Source organism: Biomphalaria glabrata, chromosome 11 (assembly GCF_947242115.1).
Source record: "Biomphalaria glabrata chromosome 11, xgBioGlab47.1, whole genome shotgun sequence".
Taxonomy (NCBI): domain Eukaryota; kingdom Metazoa; phylum Mollusca; class Gastropoda; family Planorbidae; genus Biomphalaria; species Biomphalaria glabrata.
The window spans coordinates 35,641,562-35,661,095 of NC_074721.1; the positions used below are offsets into that span (position 1 = coordinate 35,641,562).

Consider the following 19,534-nt stretch of genomic DNA (forward strand, 5'->3'; position numbering starts at 1 on the left):
AAATTTACAGAAAATTGTTTATGACATAGCATAACAAGCAATAGCAGGGTCTCTTGAAACCCAAGGGTCTTTTAAATTTTTTTTTACAAAGCTAATATTAATCAATTCACTCAGTCTGTCTGTCTGGTAAAAGGTTTGTACATGTTATTTCACCAACACCTAATTTGGGATCAAGCTGAAATTTTGCTCAATTACCTGAGAAAACTAGAATAAATTTGAAAAAAAACTTATTAGTTAACTATTGGTAATTAATCATTTTGTTTGGTATCTTGAAGGATGGTATATGCTGAATTAGACCCCTTTATAGGTCGCCACTGTATAGTAAGCTTTAAACAAACAATAAATAAATATACAAATAGCGCTCATATTGAGAAAGCTAAAAGCATGAAATAGCACTAAACAAAAACAAGCAATAAAAGTATTTCTAAATTGCACAGATTTATTGTTGTTGATCATGATCAATCACAAAATTTAATAACGTGACTGATCCAAACCTATTGAAACAATCACACTTAGTATAAGTTTTTTTAAAAAGTATTTTTTAATGTTTTACTTGTTTCAAGAAAGCTTTTTGTAACTGTAATCATATATTATATATACAGTAATGTCTCTTGGAAGAATTTCAATATGCATATAGGAAGTGCCGTAGCACAGAGACAGCAGTGATCAGGGTACTAAATGACTTAATTCACAATTCCTACATAGGCCACATATCAATACTTTCCATGCTGGACTTGTCCGCAGCCTTTGATATGCTAGACCATGAACTTATGATGGCCAGATTCTCTGCCACTTTTGGTTTAGCAAGAATTGTTCTAAAGTGGCTTGGATCCTACCTGACTAAACTTTTGGTTTAGCAAGAATTGTTCTAAAGTGGCTTGGATCCTACCTGACTGAACGTCCCAAAGTGTCGTTGTTAATGGGAAAGAATCAACAAGCTTACTCTTGAAGTACAGAGTACCCCAAGGATCAGTTCTAGGCCCAGTACTGTTTACTATGTATACATACCCACTCAGCTGTGTCATACGGCCAACTGGTATCTTATATCACTTCTTTGCCAATGACTCACAGTTATAAAATTCCTCAGTACCCTCAGAGGTGTTGCATCTGGGAGAGAAAATCAGTGGTACCATTGCAAGGGTGAGCAATTGGATGGTTGAAAATAAGCTCAAGATGAACGAAGACTAGACAGAAATAATTAAGATTGGCACTCGGAACAACAAGCAAAAGTCGAGAGCACAAATTTTTTTTTCACAAACTGCCAGGTTCCTTATGTCCATGTAGTACAGAATAAGAGAGTTTTCTTTGACTCAACGCTATCTTTCGACCCACACATAAGTCAGCTCTGCAAGGGTCTTTATCTCCAGCTGCACAGATTAGGCCAGATCCGACCATATCTGACAACACAGTCAACAAAAAAGCTAGTTGTGACATTCATACTCTCCTGCCTTGATAGCAGGTATACCTGATGACAAAATAGCCAAGCTGCAACGTATACAGAACAATGCTGTTTGAATAGTCCTTAAAATTTTTTAGAAAAACAAGACAAGATTCTGCTACTACACTTTTGCACTTTGCTCCATTGGCTTCCCCTGAAAGCAAGAATCGACTACAAGGTGGCCACATTTTATCATCTTATAACAATGAAATGTCCCTATACCTTAGTGAACTGATCACTCCATATGTCCCTCAGAGAGCTCTGCACTCAATGGACTCAACGCTTCTAGTGGTGCCAGGTTTCTCCCTCAAAAGCTATGGTCTGCAGGCTTTTTAAGTTCACAGACCAAAGGTTTGGAACTCACTCCCCATTGATCTCAGACAGACAACATGCTACTCATTTTTCAGAAAGAGCATTAAGACCTACCTGTTAAAAAATTTTTTAGATTAGTTTGTCAGGTTAGCTCTTTTGTTTGTGTTTGTAATGTGATCACAGCGCCTTGAGCCTACATTTTGTTTGTTAACAGCGCTTTATAAATAAAATTATTATTATTATATTTATTATTTTACTTAAGAAAATACAGACACAGAAAAATCAAAAGAAAATTAGCTGTTATGTTTAGAATGGGGTGAAGAAAAATCAATCTCTAGGGTTTCTAACTGACCTTTCTTGGTATGTCAAGAGCTATAACTCATTGTCCTTTTTATGCAGCTGTCTTCAGACGTGAGTTTGAAATTCACTATCCATCAGTTTCACCATCAGATAATGTTTTGACCTTAAACTCTTTGGAATATAATAACACTCAAGGTGAAATATACAACACAGTGAGTAGATTTGTTAAAGGGCTATTATAATTTTTTTAAAAATTGATTTGATTTAAAATTTTGATTAATTAATGTTGTATCTAATATATGTATATTGAACATGTCTTTAACAAGATGTACCTGTCTGTAAAAAACACTATAGTGAGGAGGTTATTGAGGAATAGGCTAATGTGACGTTATCTATTTATCTAATTCTGGTCAATTATTCTTATATTAAGTGTTGATCAAACAGAAACATTACATTGTATTAATAACTTAATAGGCTAATTCAAAGAAAAAACATCTGTATTGTCTCTAAAACTTCTTAAATAATACTTCTTCAACTTTCACATATTAGTAATTTCTCAATTCAATTACAACTTCTTCATAAAATGAAACTTAAAAGATATAACAAAACTTCACTTATTATAATTTCAACTAATAAAACTTCAACTAATGTCACATCAACTAATATCGCTTTAACTAATGGACCCGCAAATATTGAAACACATAACCATTACTAAACAAAGAATTATTACTCTACAAAACTATTACTATGCGAGGACCCCTGACTAACTCACTTTCCCCTAATTTATACTTTTCTTGATTGTACATTCCAGAATCATGGAAACTTCTCCCCTAATTATTTTAGTAGCTTTGACCTTCTAGAAGCTGACGTCTACTATTTTTTTCCTTAACCTCTTTCTTAACTGGATGCCTAAAATTAAATTGTTTACGCTGGACAGCACTGGCTTGACCTCAGGCTTCTAGAAAGTGGTCGAAATAGGTCACAGTCTCAAATTGTGACACCTAAGCATATAAACATTACATCAGGAATACAATTTTTGGTGGACTTAAAAAAAGAAGAATAAAAGAGGTCTCACCCCCTCCACTGGAAGCAACTGAGGTGCAATTTTGCCATAACTGGCATAGAGGTAAACAGAAGGATGCTGATGACTGAACTCATGTCTTCCATTGCTGTCTCCTTGTGTGGAGTAGCCATTATGACATAGAATATTCTCATCTTTCATCTATAAAATGTCTTTTGTTTAAATAGATGATATGCTTTTAGATAGATATACTTTCAATCAATCCTGAACAAAACAGTAGAAAGCCTATGTCAGGATTGATAGATGTAGTCTTGTTTATCCAAAACATCCATGTCAGGATAGATAGATCTAGTCTTAGCATTTATCTGTACATAAAGCCTATGTCAAGAGTTGATAGTAAAAAGTTAGTAAAGTTCCCCCTTTCAGAGCTTGTGGTCTATAAGGCAGATGATGTTAATGTCATCTGTTTCTGTGACCTACGGTGAATGAGGGTGTCATATGGCTAGCACAATGACCTACCGTCTTTACTTTTCCCCAACAAATGTCAGGTACCCTTGTGAGCTGGGTGGACTCAGAGGCATCTGAAGATCCGAAATTAAAAATCCCAGTCTTCACCAGGGCTTGAACCTGGGATCCCCATTTTGGAAGCCCAGCACTTTACCTCTCAGCCACTGCAATTCTATTAATTTAATTTGTAATGTCATATGCCAGAATATTAGATCATAAAACAATATCATGTGTGCTAACATGTAAGTGAGAAATGCATTCAGTAATGTTATTTACTATTGTCTCAAAATTTATTTTATTTCCTCAGATTAATAGACAACTGCAATTACTTGCAAAAGGTTACTTGGACTGTAGTGCTTCAAATCTAAGGTTTGTAAATAGAATAGTTTATTTTAGAAATGGGTTGTTTACTTTCATATCTTTGTATGTGACTATGTGCAAAGTTAAGTCTAACTCAACAAGACTCTGCAAAACATCAAACCTTAAAACTACACTTTGCCATGTTCTTTATGATTTCAGTTTTTTATTAATTCTATTTTATTTTAAACATTATATCAATTTTTCATTATTGATTTGGATAAATTTATATACTTTCTTTTTCCTTTAGAAATCTCTTTTGAAAAAATATAAGTATTATATACAATAAAAAAAATAACAAGATTACAAAGACAGTTTGTGTGGAAACACAAACTCAAAATTGGCCCCCTAGGCACGTAAAAAGGCAGGTTTCAATATTTTCAGAAAGAATATCATAATGAAATTCTCTCAAAGGCAAATGGCAGAGAAGAATGGAGAAAGAAGGTTGACAGATCCTGTGTGGTGCCTCAAAGGTCGAGCAGACCAAGGGATAGGTGAAAGTGAATGTGAAGTTAGATGTGAACCTGGCCTATCTGATGTCTTATAATATCTAATTGTTCTAATTGTTTTGTAAAGGGTCAATCTCTTATTGAAAACCTTTGCAGTTCATGCTTTAATATGAAAATTAATAGTGAATAGTTGTAAAAATGGTGTATTTTTATGAAAAAACTGCTTGCATACTTGATTTAAAAAATTAGATTTTTCGCTTACAGAAAAGAAAAATGTAGCCGTTGCATCAGAACTTTGAATGGACTAAAATATTATGATGTTATGATTTTTATTTTCTCTTGTAGTTTCTGAGATCTAAAGGGGGCGGATGGACAGACAGGCCACACAAAACTTATAGCATCTTTTCCCCTTTTGGGGGCCACAAAAAATTATATTTTCAAAAAGAAAGTCGTTTTATTATTTGATTTATTAGGACTCAAAGGAAGAAATAATGATTTTACCTACATGAATACAGTATGTATAATCATAATAATAAATCACTTTGATATTATCCCACAGAAAAGGCAGTCTAGTAGCTACGATAACTGTGAACATGAACAAAGATGCTTACACAAATCTTGGTGGTTACTTAACTAAAGCTTTAACTATGATGAATATGTCAGAATTAACCATCAATGAAACTAGACAGCCTGACGCTTACATCTTTGTGAAGTCTTTACGTAAGTATACATACATTTCTTTCTGGCAAGCATTTCACTTAATTAAATTAAAATAAATTTGGGGATACTCTTGTTTCAGAAATTTTCTGTTGTTTTCTAGTCACTTTAGATGTGTTCCCTAGAGGTGATGAGGATTAGGTGAGAATGGGTTGTATAAAACTTTTTCAGCTGCAGAGTATGAGAAATGATGAAGGGTGTGACTTATAGATTGGAATGTCTCTGCTAATTGTCATATAGAAGGCCTTTCAATTTCCTTGATATATAAAAATCATTTTCTTTTGTGTGAATTTTACTTAGAGACACAGACTTATACCTGGAGATTTTGCCACAGCTGATAAAAACGCAGAAGCCTATAGCTTGCTGGCTGTGCATTTAAAATTTCTCTGTCTTTAAGTAGGAAAGTTATGTGCTGTATGAGTTCTCCATCTATTTTAGAAGATATTCCCTGCTGACTGGCAAAAAAAATAGAACATGTTTTTATTGTTAAGCTTTCTCTTATGTACATACATAGCCTTCATATTTAGTTTAACTTATAATTGAAGTACATAAAAATGCATAAGTTGAAAGAGAAACTATACTGCAAAGCAAAGATTTAGACACAGACTATCTTGATTAGATGAAATGTTTACTTATCATTATGTTCTCAACTATTACTAGGTGTCCAAAGAGATACACCACAATGTGATCTAAGGGCACTCATTGACCCATGTGAAAGTAATGAAAATTGTAATGTTGATGATGAAGGCATCTCCTACTGCCAGATACAGATGTAAGTTTTCTGTTGTCTTAAGTTTGTTTGGACTGATTAGAAAGACATTGAATGGTGATCCCTAGACATCTCAGATACATTGAAATCAAGGCAAAGACATGCATCTGATATTTTATTTTAATTTTGGTGGGGCCTTAAAAAAGTGAATAGTTGAAGACTATTTAAAGTGTGACTTAGTTGATGACACCTTTATGACATCCTAAACACATTCAATGTGCAACTTCTATCACATGAATACCCATCACAAAAAACAGTATAAAATGAGATAAATTTAAAAGTCAGTAGTATAAACAATAAAAAAAAATCTGTCTTACTAACAGTTTTATAGGAAAAGTAAACTGTAAAAGTACAAGTTAAGACCTAACAAGTTCAAACTTTAATTAAATATATATTAACAAAAGGATGAGAAAAATAAAGTTGTTCTATATACTAGTATGTTAAAGTTCCACTTTCAGTTTATAGGGCAGATGATGTAAAGGTCATCTGTTTCTGTGGCCCACAGTTAATGAAGGTGTCATGTGGCCAGCACAACGACCAACCACCTTTATGTTTCCCAAACTAATGTGTCATTAGAGCTGGGTGGACTCAGAGGCGTCTTACCCTTTCGCCTATCCCTTAGTCTGTTGGACCGTTGGGGCACCATGCAAGATTTGTTGACTGTCTTTCTTCATTCCTCTCTAGTATGTTAGCTATAGATTATGAATGTTCCAGTTTGAATAGAAAATTATTCTGATGATTGTTTATCTGTCATTTGATATAACACACACACACAAATAGATTGGATTTTCATATTCTTGTAGAGAAAGAGTTCTAACACATAGAAGACTACAATTAATTATGCTGCCTTATGACTGTCAAGTACTCTATTTATATCTTATGTTTAGATTAGCTTTGAAATCTTTTTTTTTTTTACAAAGCTTATATCAACTCACTCTGTCTGTCTGGTACAAATTTGAATATGTTATTTTTCCCACACTCATTCTAGAATCAAGTTGAATCTTTACACAGTTATTTATTTTAACAAGACATGAATTAATAAAAACAATTAATCAATTTATTCCTGGTAATTAATTATTTTGTCTGACTATTTGATACCAAAAATGGAAATTAATCCTTCTGTAGAAAGAGATATGGCTAAATATGTGGGATTTTGTCCCCTTAGATAATTATGCATGCTATTTTTCACACATCCATTCTGGGATAAAGTTGAAACTTTGCAGGATTATTTACTGCAATAAACAGAACATGAATCAATTAAAAATTAACTAATTAGTCAATTAATTACTTGTTATTAATTATTTTGTTTGATATTGAAAAGGGGAAATAAATTCTACCTTATATAGATATATAGCTGTAAATGTGGAGTTCCTCTCCTTAAGTATGTTTTTTTAAAGTATTTTATATTTTGCTTATTTTCAGATTGAGTTCAGCCTCATTATTAGAAGGCAACATTTTTGATTACCTTGGACTTGGCATTGGTGTAGGTGTTATTGCAGGCATCGCACTGACTATTACCATCATTGTAATATTCTACAACCGGAAGGTGAAATATTATGAGAAATCCACTATAGAGTCTTCCAGTAAATATATTTTCTTCATTTGCTTTCTAAAAACATATTCATAGACTCACCAACTTTTTTTGTTGCAGTTAAATCTAATATTTATGAATTTTAGCCTTTCATTTGCTGGTTTTAATTACATGCAAATTCAACAATTACTTTCTGAACAAAAAGCTTGACCTAATCTTGTTTACTTATTAACTCTTTCTGTCCATAATTATTTACCACATTCTGGTGGAATCAATGCTGGTAACGTCAGTTAGGAGAGAAGGAGTTAGGCACATTTTGATTTGTATGGTTAACTACCTATAAGTTATTGAATAGTATGAATTGAATGAGCGAAATAATTTGAAGTCTACTTTTACATGGAATAAGAGATGTTAGTTTTGCTTTAGATTGCTCTGTAGTCACTCATAGCTACATATCTCTTGATGTGTTACTGGCCTATTGTCTATATACAACTAAAAGATTTCAAACCAATACGTTAAGTCACAACATTGCTGTTGTGATTGTCAATCTACATGATTAAAATATTTAATACAGATTCTAAGTTTTAAACAGTAATACCTTTTTTCTCTATGAAACCTAATTATTTGGAATGAAAATATTTTTTTTTTACTAAAGTTATTGTTTTTTTCATAGACTTCCTTGTTAAATTAAATTTAAAATAAATTAGTGAGCACAGGAGATAAAAAAAGACTTATAATGAGCCCAACTATGAACATTGCCAAAATGACTTACAAACAAAACTTTGTTCCCACATTGTCTAGCATCAAAACATTAGGATGCCAAGTCTAGCACAAAATTTGTTACAAAGCATCAAGCGCTACCTCCAGATATCAATATAAAGTACCAGAACAAAAACCAGTTGTTTGGAAGCTACTTTTTGCTCCTTTATTTATGCAATTCATTCAATGACAATCTTTACATTTCTCATTTCAGTCAAAAAGAATGACAGCCAACGCAGTAGCAAACTCATCAGCCCTGACAACAGTTTGAATTCTCAAGAAGATATTTACCAGCCGGAACCATTTTTTCAGCGCATCATCAAAAGAGCAAATTTGAAAGTGACCGATTACAGAAATGATGTATAGTAAGACATAGCCTTGTTACACAGCATTTCTGAGTTATTGTAGATATTAGACTATATATGTAATGGAAAGTGCTGAGGATGCTTTAATGAACAATGTCATTATCAAGAGTATCAAACTTTTTGTTTTCACTATTTGTACATTTTTGAAAATACTATTTATAAACTTTCAGGATATATTTGTATTTCTTGCCATTGATACTTTTAGATTTGAAGTTATGTGAAGAACTAAATTATTGTTATCAAAATAATTTTCACTGTGTATTTTTTGTTTCATTTGAATATGTTTGTGCCAATAAACTGAAATGTATTTCTTATTTTTCATTCCTCCAACTGACTAATTTATTATAACACAAAATAAGTCACTATTTATCACTATTTAAATTTTTAAATTTGTACAAATGCTCCTTCTTCCCTAGTGCTATTAGAGCATGGAATGGGTTGCCTGAGCTAGCCAGGAAAACCAGTGACTTGGCAGAATTGAAGTTATTGGTCAATATGCATGACTAAATGCATGATGTGTAGGACTTAATCATCTTCTTTGAAGTAGCGTCTGTATTATATAAGATAAGATAAGATTAATATATACTGTGATGATGCCTACCTGTCTTGTGGTAAACTGATACCTGTCTGATTTCGACAGATTACTCTGGAGATGTCTGGGTTTCTTGTACGGGTGTATTTCAATGCGAATAACCAACAAGAAAAATAGACACATACAATTTTAACAAGTGGAGAGACAAGTCCAAACACCGTTGAACAATTCATATGAAGGTTTAATCCAACAAAAAGCCACAGTCGAGTTTCCGTCGATAAATAAGCATACGTCTTACCTTTATAAAATTCCAACTACTTTATGTCTCTAGGTAGCCTCCAACCCATCTCAAACATAAAATGTCACTAGTCGCTTTCAAAGTCCGTCAATTATGGTGCGTCTTTAATAAACTAAAAATACTAAGTATCTAACAATATATAGAACAATAAAAAGAACACAAGATACAACAGACATTTTACAAAGTGAAATAGATAGATGAGTTACAGAAATGGGAATCAAATTGGAGCATGTCTTTCCAACAAGAAAAATGTCAGTTATTAAGAGTAACAAAAAACTAAAATTAAATCCACTTATCTTGTTCAAGGGAAACAAGTAACATTAACTAAAACGCAAAATACTTAGGTGTTATAATAAATGAAAATTTGTCATGGAATCACCATATTGATGAAACTATCAAACAAAGCATTAGGGTATTTTAAAAGAAATTTTTATAAATCAAATAAGAACATAAAATTAAAATGTTATTTAACCTTGGTTAGGTCAATAATGGAATATGCATTCTCTGTTTGGGACCCCTCAACTCAAGAAAACATTAAGAAACTGGAACAGACACAAAATAGAGCAGTGAGATTCATAACAAGCGAATATTCACATTTGACTAGAGTAACACCTTTAGTAAAATCACTAAATTTAGAAAGACTTAAAAATAAAGTAGCAATTATACATAAAACGGTTCCGGGTCATTTCATCCCCGGTCACTTCATCCCCGGTCATTTCATCCCCTGGTCACTTCATCCCCTGGTCACTTCATCCCCTGGTCACTTCATCCCCTGATATTTTCATCATCTGATCATTTTTATCTAACAAATTGTGATTTTAAAAAATCATGAAATAAGCAATATTTCATGTATTCATTTTTTATTTAAATGACAAAATTGTAACAGGTTAATGTTTAAAAGGAATTAAAGCAAAACTTATACAGGCGACATGATATCACGAGGATGGGTGAACTCCGCCTTTATTAGAACAAAATAAAATCTTATTTCAAGGCTAAAATGACGCGCCCATTTTCAAGAACGAGCGATTGAAAAATAAAATAAAGTGAAACACGGTCGTACGTTCACCACACCTTGGCCTTTGATAAGTTATCAGTGGCATAGTCATAATAATTGTAATCGCAGTTCCATATCTCAAATGATTTTCACTACTTGCACCACACCTTGGCCATTGATGATAAGTTATCAGCGTCACGGTCATAATTATTGTATTCGCACTTCTATCTCTCAAATGATTTTCACTACTTCCACCAAACCTTGGCCTTCAATCCGGATAATATTATGATATTAAAACCCCCACATCCAATAGAAGCGCTTTAGCTAAGTACACACCCAGATTTACAATATAATATAAGATTTCTTATTAAGAAAACAAAGTGGAAGAGGAAACAAAATAAATGGATTAGTAACAAGTCATAAAATGTCAAAAAGCATTCTACATAATCATATTTGTATATAAAATATTTCATTGGGGATGAAATGACCGGGGATGAAGTGACCAGGGGGATGAAGTGACCAGGGGATGAAATGACCAGGGATGAAGTGACCGGGGATGACATAAACACTGAACCATAATCTTCAAATACAAAAACAAAATCTAATAAAATACTCAGAAAGACACAAAGATAAAGGCACATTCCTCGTTCCATATTCTAGGACAAATTTGTACAAATGCTCCTTCTTCCCTAGTGCTATTAGAGCATGGAATGGGTTGCCTGAGGCAGCTAGGAAAACCAATGACTTGGGGAATTCAAGTCATTTGTTAAACATGTTGGACGTAATTATCTGCTGGGGGGATTTAAACTAAATTACAAATTCAAAACCCCTTAAGCTACGCTCATAGAATTTGTTACTGTAGTTTGCTTAGAATAATATCGAAGAGAGGGGTTTTCAACCTCAAAACTATCTGTAGGGGGATTTTAAACTCAAAACCATCTGGAGGGGTTTAAACTTTAACCTTAAAGCCCTTTGGAGGAAAGGGATTTAAACTCAAAAATTCATTTGGTTACGCTCATAGAATTTCGAATGTGTAATTTGCTTTTTTTTTAAATAGAAGAGATTATTTTTAGTTTCAAACCCCGCTGGAGAGGGGGGGGGGGTTAACTCAAAACCATCCGGAGGGGTTTTAAATTAAAAGCCCTCAGGGGGAGGGGGGCTCTCAAAATCTCTCTTGGCTACGCTCATAGAATTTTGAGTGTGTAATTTGCTTTTTTTTTATATTGAAGAGGTAGTTTTTAGCTTCAAACCCTGCTGGAGGGAGGTTTAAACACAAAACCGCTATTGTCTACTCTCATAGAATCTAGTGCCTGATGTATGCTTTAGTCTTATATTGAAGAGGGGGTTTTAGCATAAACAAATTTAAGAGGGTTTTTTTTAAATCAAAATCTTCCTTAGCTATGCTCTTGGAATTCGGCGATAGTAGTCCTTTTTATTATTTTTTTTTATAAAGAGGGGTTTTAACCGCAAAACCCCTTTGTAGGGGTTTTGAAGTCAAAACATCATTGGCTGCGCTGTTTCAAATGATGGTTTAGTATTAAAATCTTACCTAAAATAAACAGAATCAAATCAAACAATCAGTCACTTCTTCTACCTGGTGGGGGGGGGGATTTATGATCTTAATGCGTGGCAGTTTATATTCGTATAAAAGCTCATTTATTACAGTTAATTAGTTGCCTGTTTTTTAAGTCTAATGTTGCATGACGGTATATTGACCTAGGATCTAGAAACACGCGTAGGACGTAATCATCTTCTTCTTTGAATAATAATAAGGTTTGTAAGGATTGTCTTCGAGTTCGAAGAGTAGTGAGGAATGCAGTATTTCATGTGGATGCGCAGCCCCAGCTGTGACCTACATATTTTGCCATATCCAGGGCAAGCATAACCATTGTTCGCAGGTGGTCGATTTAGATTTTCTTTTCGCCGTCTGCGTTTGTCCTTGGCATCTTCTTTTGGTCTCAAATGTGTATCACGCGGTCTTTGCGAGTGACCTCTAGCTCTCTCGTTCTGAGGACCCATCCCACCAGGTGCTCTCTTTTATGTCAGCCAAGGCAAGTTGGCGCCTATGCTGGTCTTTGAAGCGTTTCCGTGGGGCGCCTCTGTGTTACATCAACCACCTTTTAGCCTCTCGGTTAGGGTGACACCACCCATTTTAAATATTTTAGCCGGAAGCCCATCAAAGTCAGGTGCTTTGTGTTTTCCTCAAATGTCGGGAGCTCCTCATAATTTTCTGATGGACTTTTGCCAGCGATTCCCTCGATATGTGCTTTTTATCACCAAATAGCAGGCTGTAATGTTCTGTCCAGCGATTTAGTAGGTTCGCCTGGCTAGTTAATAGGGTAGAACCATCGGGTGATCTTAGCGGCGCTGTAGTCTGGTAAGTTGGGCTATAGGCACATGGAAGCAATTCATAGAAAGAGCATGTGTCACCAGTGTCAGCATGTCTCTGCATAATTACGGACAGCTCAAGCTACCAGTTATTTTTTAGGTAACGTCTATGTTATATAAGATAAGATAAGATTTATTTTGTATAGATATGAAAAAGTCTTAATTTAAAGCTCTTCAGTTATCAATCTTTTATGATTATTTACTGCTATACTTGTCATTTGTTGATATTAATCCAACACTCAGTCATGTTAGGAAAAAAAAACTTAAATTCCTAGAGCAATGTTTCCCAAACTGTGCTCCACTAGTGATGGGCAAAAGTTAACTAAAAAGTTAAAAACTTTTAAAAAATTAATTAAGGCCAAATTTTAGCTAGAAAAAAATAGTTTAGTTAAAATCGTAGTTTAATATTTTTTTAGTTACAAACTAATAAGTTTAATTAAAAATTATAAAAATTTCAACATGTGGTAGCGTATGAAACGCACATTTCTGTTTTCTGGTCATGTGATATCAACAACCTTTTGACAACTATTTTTTCAGTCTGCTTTGAAGAGGGTAAAGTAGAAATTATGGGAGTCAATATCTCCACTTGAAAGTAGCAGTATTATAAAATGTTACTAAATATTTTTTGCCAAAAGCTTATTATGAATGGGGTTGTTCCAAATTTTTTTCTGAATCACTCACTAGGTGGTAAGGTAATGTTTTTCTGTTTATAATGGGAATCTGATTAGCGAGATATGTCAATATTCAGTAGTTTTAGTCAATTTATTTTCTGTAAACAATAATTTATTAACTGCAGGAACATCAAATACACCCTTTTTATAGCTTAAACCTTAAATGAAGCTATGAGCGTAGCCAAGCCAAGGGGGTTTAGAGTTTAAATTCCCCTCCACTAGAGGGCTTTTTTAAAAGTTTAAAACCCCTCCAGATGGTTTTGAGTTTAAAATTCCCCTACAAAGAGTTTTGAGGTTGAAAATCTTATTATATTATTCTAAAGCAAACTACATTCACCAAATTCTATGAGCGTAGCTAAAGGGCTTTTGAATTCGTTAAAAAAATTCCAGAGATTTTTTAGTTAAAAAAAAACCAACAGATGATTTTGACGATGAAACTTCCCTTTTCGATATAAAATTTCAAGAAAACTACAGTCACCTATTTCCAAGACCGTAGACAAGAGAGGTTACAAATTTCTACCAGTGGCTGTGCTCCATTAATAAAGTGCAGTGAAATTGAAAAGAACTATATGTGACTCAACAAATGATGGCTAAGACGGATTTTTAGATCGAGTCTCAATCAAGGAAATCCTATGCCAAATTAGGAGTCGACCCCTTTGTAAGGTTGTCGCATGAGGTTTGCTGCACATGTTCTCCGACAAAATAAATTACGCATACCAAGATTTGCGATGACATGTACAACTTGGCGCCACACTTTCATGCAGGTTCTCAGAGCAAATGGAAAGAGGCTTCAGACATTGCCAGTGACAGATTTTTGTGGAAGCAGCTTGCCGCCCAAAGCACCGAACGGCGCGCGAGTATCTTAGTAAGTAAGAATAGCAGACTAGGTTTTTGAAATAAAACTTTTAATAGCAGGATAATGCACTGTGTAAGGTCGACTGGTACATTGGCTTTGTGTCTGTTTTTCAGATTTTGTCCTATCCTCGTATACCCAAACGAGGAAGACAGGCATGACGGGACAGCACCTTATTGGCTGTGGGCTGCCCAGCTTGAGACGGGCGGTAGCTGTCCATTGGAATCCTAGGACCCCTCCCACCGACGAAAGTGGCCCCTGGCGCCCTTCTCTACGTCAATTGAGCATTTGAGCTTATAACCGGTGATTATCACTTCCCGATTTTGGCCGACGCCAAAGGCGAAGCTGGTCCTCTCAAGTTTTTGGTGTTAGGGAATGGAATAAGTGAGATGGAAGCCTGTGCATTGTTTATGGTCGGAACGATGTCGCCCACACAGCAGTCCCCCCCCCCTCAGTTACTGCGTAAGGTACCACAGCATATATGCATTTTGTTAGCTTTTGTTGGCTTTTAATACCGTTCTTGGTGGCGGGGTTTCGCCCAAAACTCCATTGGGGGAGCTTACTTCTCTTCCCCAGAATTTTTCCACTAACTCCAGGAAGAATCTATTCGTCTTCCGAAAAGAATGAGTGGTCAGAATGTAATAAAGATCAATTATGTACACACACGCACCCATACCCACAAATATATATGTATATATATAATCTTCCCCCAAACCCCTCACAAAAACATTCACAACAAATAATGACGCAATATTAACATATTAGAACAATACTGTCATTTGCCAGTAAAGTTAAAAAAAAGTAAAGTTCCTCTTTCAGAACATGCGGTCCATAGAACAGATGATGTTAAGGTCATTTGATATTATTTTGGCAAATGGTTTACAAGCAGGGTGTAATGTCGCCAGCACAACGACTAACCACCTTTACTTTACCCAACTAAAGTCAGGTACCCCATTAGAGTTGGGTAGACTTAAAGGCGCCCTAAAAATCCCGAAGTTCAAAATTCAAGTCTTCTTCGAGATTCGAACCCAAGGTTCAGAATTCAAGCGCTTAACCACTCAGCTACCGCTCCAGAAGATCGCTATTTTGTGTACTGTTATGCCAACATGATGGAGCGTAGACACCTTTGTTGAAAGCGTTCAATAAGCCTTAATTGCTTTTTGTATAGTGCCTATATCTCACATCCATATAGAAAATTGAGGCTACAGAAGTAGCAAGATCTTGTGTGGATCCATAGTTGACAGTTTCTTCATCAGAATTTCAAAGTTGCGACTCATTTCATAAAGAAGTTCTTTGACCCTAAGCTCGCTGGCTGGACCAAAAGATTATATATGAATGCACTTAGAACATGAAATATCAGATGGTCGTTAATAGCTCTTAAAAATTGAACAATCGTTAGGTGTCACGGGAGGCGCCTTGACTGAGCGGTAAAGCGCTTGGCTTCTGAAGCGGGTTTTCCGGGTTCGAATCCAGGTGAAGACTGGGATTTTTAATTCCGGGATCTTTGGGCGCCTCTGGGTCCACCCAGCTCTATTGGGTACCTGACAAGTAAAGGTGGTTGGTCGTTGTGCTGGCCACATGAAACCCTCGTTAACCTAGGCCACAGAAACAGATGACCTTTACATCATCTGCCACAAGGTCTGGAGAGGGAAGTTTTACTTTTAGGTGTCATGACATTACTAATTGTAAAAGTTGTAACTGAATTGAGTGTCATGACACACTATTACTTGTAAAAGTTGTAACTGAATTGAGTGTCATGACACACTATTACTTGTAAAAGTTGTAACTGAATTGAGTGTCATGACATACTATTACTTGTAAAAGTTGTAACTGAATTGAGTGTCATGACACACTATTACTTGTAAACGTTGTAACTGAATTGAGTGTCATGACACACTATTACTTGTAAAAGTTGTAACTGAATTGAGTGTCATGACACACTATTACTTGTAAAAGTTGTAACTGAATTGAGTGTCATGACATACTATTACTTGTAAAAGTTGTAACTGAATTGAGTGTCATGACACACTATTACTTGTAAACGTTGTAACTGAATTGATTGTCATGACACACTATTACTTGTAAAAGTTGTAACAGATTGTCATGACACACTATTACTTGTAAAAGTTGTAACAGATTGTCATGACACACTATTACTTGTAAAAGTTGTAACTGATTGTCATGACACACTATTACTTGTAAAAGTTGTAACTGATTGTCATGACACACTATTACTTGTAAAAGTTGTAACTGATTGTCATGACACACTATTACTTGTAAAAGTTGTAACTGATTGTCATGACATACTATTACTTGTAAACGTTGTAACTGATTGTCATGACACACTATTACTTGTAAACGTTGTAACTGATTGTCATGACACACTATTACTTGTAAAAAAAAAAACCGGAGTGGGATGTGTTTTGTTAATGTGTAAGTATCTTCAATTTAACTCAAATTAACTTTTTGTTTTGTTTTGTTTGTTTTTTAGTCACACACAAACCTTCATAATCTTGAGTCCCCACTCACTAATATCTGGCTACGCCACTGCCTATTTTGTACTACGTGGCTGAGGGTTGGCAGCTGGTTTAATTGAGCAGTTGTATTTAACAGCCTGACTACGTTTGGATCCGACAGAGTTCTGAAGAATCAAGTTACAGTAAGTATTAACACCTCCTCATTATCCCACATCTCTCTCTCTCTCTCTCTCTCTCGCACACATTTTATGTTTATATTCTCCCTTTCATTAACTCCATTGTTTGCACCACACACACACACACACACACACACAGCCCTACTCCCTAGCGTTTTATTGCGCCATTTCGTAGTGCTACGACCAAATGATACTGTTTAGCGTGAATGTATGAATGACACCATTATATGGCTCCTTTTGTCTCGAAAAGCAATGGATGCGCCCAAGTGAGTCACTGGTTTTGGCTTAATCTTGAGACGGGGCAGAATCTGGTGTGGCTAATCAAGCCAATTCTAGAACGGCAGACTTTGCCACAATTCGTACATGTGTATGCCTCTGATTTAGGGCTAGCAGACAGGGCAGCTTTCTTTTTTTCCCTCTTGATTAAAGCCGCTTCAATTCTTTTGTTCTCAGCAAGGGTTGTCCCAGCACGCACAGTCTGTCTCCATGCACTCCTGTCTTTGGCTATGTTTTCCCACATACTTTCACTGATGCCTGAGGCTCTCATGTCTCTCTTGCAGACATCTCTATATGTTAGTCTTGGGCGGCCCTTGGGTCTGACTCCTTCCACAAGCTCAGCATATAAGATATCTTTCGGGATTCTACCATCTGGCATTCGGGTGACATGTCCGAGCCAGCGTAATCTTCTTTGTGTCAGGAGAGCATACATGCTGTTCATATTGGCCAATCTCAAAACTTCCTGATTGGAGACATGGTCCCTCCAAGAGATGCCCATTATGCGTCTCAGGCAGCGCAAGTGGAAACTATTCAATCTGTGCTCTTGGTACATGTATGTTGACCAGCTTTCACTGCCATAAAGGAGAGTGCTCACAACACAGGCGTTGTAGACTAGGATTTTGGTCGCTGTGGTCAATTTACCATTTTCCCAGACGCGCTTGGAGAGTTTTGCCAACGCTGTGGTAGCTTTTCCTATCCTTTTTGTCAGCTCGATGTCTAAGTCTAGGTTACTGACAATTGTTGAACCCAAGTAGGTAAATTCCTGCACCACTGAAAGGGTGTGGTTCCCAATTTGTATTATAGGTATTTCTGCGACGTCTTGTGCCAGGATTTCGGTCTTGGAGAGACTTATAGTAAGGCTAAACTCTTGACAAGCAGCTGCTAAGGCGTTCACTAGCTTCTGTAGACCTCCTTGTGAGTGAGATACGAGTGCCGCGTCATCTGCAAACAGCAGCTCCCTTATCAAGATACGACGCCTTTTCGTTTTGGCTTTAAGACGTGCCAGGTTAAAGAGCCTTCCATCGGATCTGCTATGGATGTATATTCCGTCTTCCAGGGATTTAAAAGCACTGGATAGTACGACTGAGAAGAAGATGCCAAATAGTGTAGGGGCCAGTACACATCCTTGTTTTACACCGCTCTTAATGGAGAATGGCCTGGAGGAAGAACTTTCAAACTGAACGGTACCCTGCATATTTTCGTGAAAAGCTGACACTAGTTTTCTTAACTTATTTGGGCAGCCGATTTTCTCTAGTACAGCAAACAGACCGCTTCTGCTAACAAGGTCAAAGGCCTTGGTCAAATCAATAAAAGCTATGAAGAGGGGCTGCTTTTGTTCTCTGCTCTTCTCCTGTAGCTGCCGCAGAGAGAAAATCATATCTGTTGTAGATCTACCTGCCCTAAAGCCACACTGCGACTCTGGATAAACACGATCTGCCAGGATCTGTAATCGCTTTAGTAATACTCTAGCAAAAGCCTTTCCGACTATGCTAAGCAGTGAGATGCCTCTGTAATTGTTACAATCAGAGCGGTCGCCTTTATTTTTATAAATTGTAACAATGTTGGAGTCTTTCAATTCTTGGGGGACCATTCCTTGTTCCCAGCACAAGCTTAGCAGTTCATGGAGTGGTTTGATTAGGGCATGTTTTCCAGCCTGAATTACTTCAGCAGGAATGCCATCTCCTCCGGGTGTTTTCCCATGTGCAAGCATGTCAATGGCAATGCTCAGCTCCTTTACTGAGGGCGTTTCGTCTAATTCCGTCAAAACTGGAAGTGATGGGAAGTTGGAAACAGCATTTGGTGAGATGGCGTTTTCAATCTGGTAGAGTTCTGCATAGTGTTCTACCCATCGTTCCATTTGCAGCGCACGATCGCTGATGATTGAGCCATCTTTTGACTTGAGCGGAGCACACTTGCTGGTGTGAGGTCCAAAGGCTTTTCTCATGCCCTCATATAGTCCTCTTATGTTACCACAGTCGGCACAAGATTGAATATCTTCGCATAGCTCCTGCCAGTATTTGTTAGCACATTGTCTCGCTACTCTTTGGGCATTGTTACGTGCAGCTCTGAGCCTTTTTAAGTTGCTTGGGGTGGGATCCTTCTTGTAGATTAGCATGGCTGCTCTCTTGTTCGTAGTGGCAGTTTCCATTTCTGGTAGACTAGCTTCAAACCAGTCTTCGCTTTTCTTGGTTTTGTTTCCAAAGACCAGTGATGATGTTTGGTAGATTGTATCACGCATAAACGTCCAGCTTTTTTCTACCTCAGTCACAGAGAAGTTTTTAAAAGCTTCCTCTAATTTGTTCTCAAATTCGGTGCAAAGATCAGGATTTTTTGTGCTAGTAGT

The 19,534-nt window shown here is 36.1% G+C and overlaps 1 protein-coding gene across 2 annotated transcripts in view; it reads left to right on the plus strand.

The window, feature by feature from the left end:
- Positions 1 to 19,534, plus strand: part of LOC106067472 (uncharacterized) — an 86,349-nt gene that overhangs the window by 48,163 nt on the left and 18,652 nt on the right. Inside the window, exons 26-31 of one of the 2 annotated variants that reach the window (XM_056003729.1) lie at positions 2,150 to 2,262; positions 3,886 to 3,947; positions 4,944 to 5,104; positions 5,762 to 5,873; positions 7,293 to 7,453; positions 8,375 to 8,839. In XM_056003729.1, the coding sequence (XP_055859704.1) occupies positions 2,150 to 2,262; positions 3,886 to 3,947; positions 4,944 to 5,104; positions 5,762 to 5,873; positions 7,293 to 7,453; positions 8,375 to 8,526 (761 nt within the window). In that variant the 3' untranslated portion in view covers positions 8,527 to 8,839. Of the gene's footprint in view, positions 1 to 2,149; positions 2,263 to 3,885; positions 3,948 to 4,943; positions 5,105 to 5,761; positions 5,874 to 7,292; positions 7,454 to 8,374; positions 8,840 to 19,534 lie in introns of those variants that run through there. The other variant, XM_056003730.1, reaches the window with a different exon arrangement.